This window comes from Penaeus monodon, chromosome 34 (assembly GCF_015228065.2).
Source record: "Penaeus monodon isolate SGIC_2016 chromosome 34, NSTDA_Pmon_1, whole genome shotgun sequence".
NCBI lineage: Eukaryota > Metazoa > Arthropoda > Malacostraca > Decapoda > Penaeidae > Penaeus > Penaeus monodon.
This window is the reverse complement of record NC_051419.1, coordinates 22,990,518-22,991,184: the sequence shown is the minus strand read 5'-3', so window position 1 is coordinate 22,991,184 and position 667 is coordinate 22,990,518. Positions and strand designations below refer to the sequence as shown.

The 667-nt window shown below is 35.4% G+C and overlaps 1 protein-coding gene across 1 annotated transcript in view; it reads left to right on the top strand.

The window, feature by feature from the left end:
* LOC119594648 overlaps positions 1-667 on the top strand; it is a gene marked incomplete in the record, with an annotated part of 85,920 nt that overhangs the window by 15,757 nt on the left and 69,496 nt on the right. Inside the window, 1 exon segment of the mRNA XM_037943697.1 lies at positions 44-234. Coding sequence (XP_037799625.1) covers positions 44-234 — 191 coding nt within the window.

Sequence of the window (667 nt, the reverse complement as noted above, 5' to 3'; positions counted from 1 at the left end):
AATATAATGTTCTGCATTTACAAGTAAGTCAACTTCTTTCCAGTTAAGCAAACTTAATGTTTGCAACAACAGTCTCCGTGTGTTACCAGGTTCACTTGTAGAGTGCCCTAAGCTGAATGTGTTGGTGTCACTGGGGAATAATCTGATTCACCCTCCTCAAGCTATATGTGACTGTGGATCTCAAGCAACTCTTACCTTTCTGAGGGAGAGACATGTTCCAGTTACATCAACAAGGTATTTAAATATCCCCATTTATTGAGTTGGAAAGATTTACTTTTGGGTCTCAGAATGTAAGACCAAGTCGAATTTCAATAGTTTCTATAGTTCTCTTTGTCCATCTGTTACCTTTAACTCTAGGACTTCCCCATCTTCATGTAGTGTTTTATATTTCTTGAAAAGTATTTTATAAGCCTCTTTTTCCTGTTTCCATTACATTGTAGTTTGTCCTTCGGTATGATGTTTAGCACTTTTCTCCTGGTGAAAGATTGCTTTGATCTTCCTTTTTCTTCATATAGTTTACTTGTCATGTTCAGTGTCCGTAAGTTGCTATTTGGTATCACACATTGAATGAACACTTGCATTAATATTAACAATAAAATCTGTGTTCAATTTTATTTTACTATCATAATTCACGTAGCTGATATCTTACCTCTAAACCAGTGGTTCT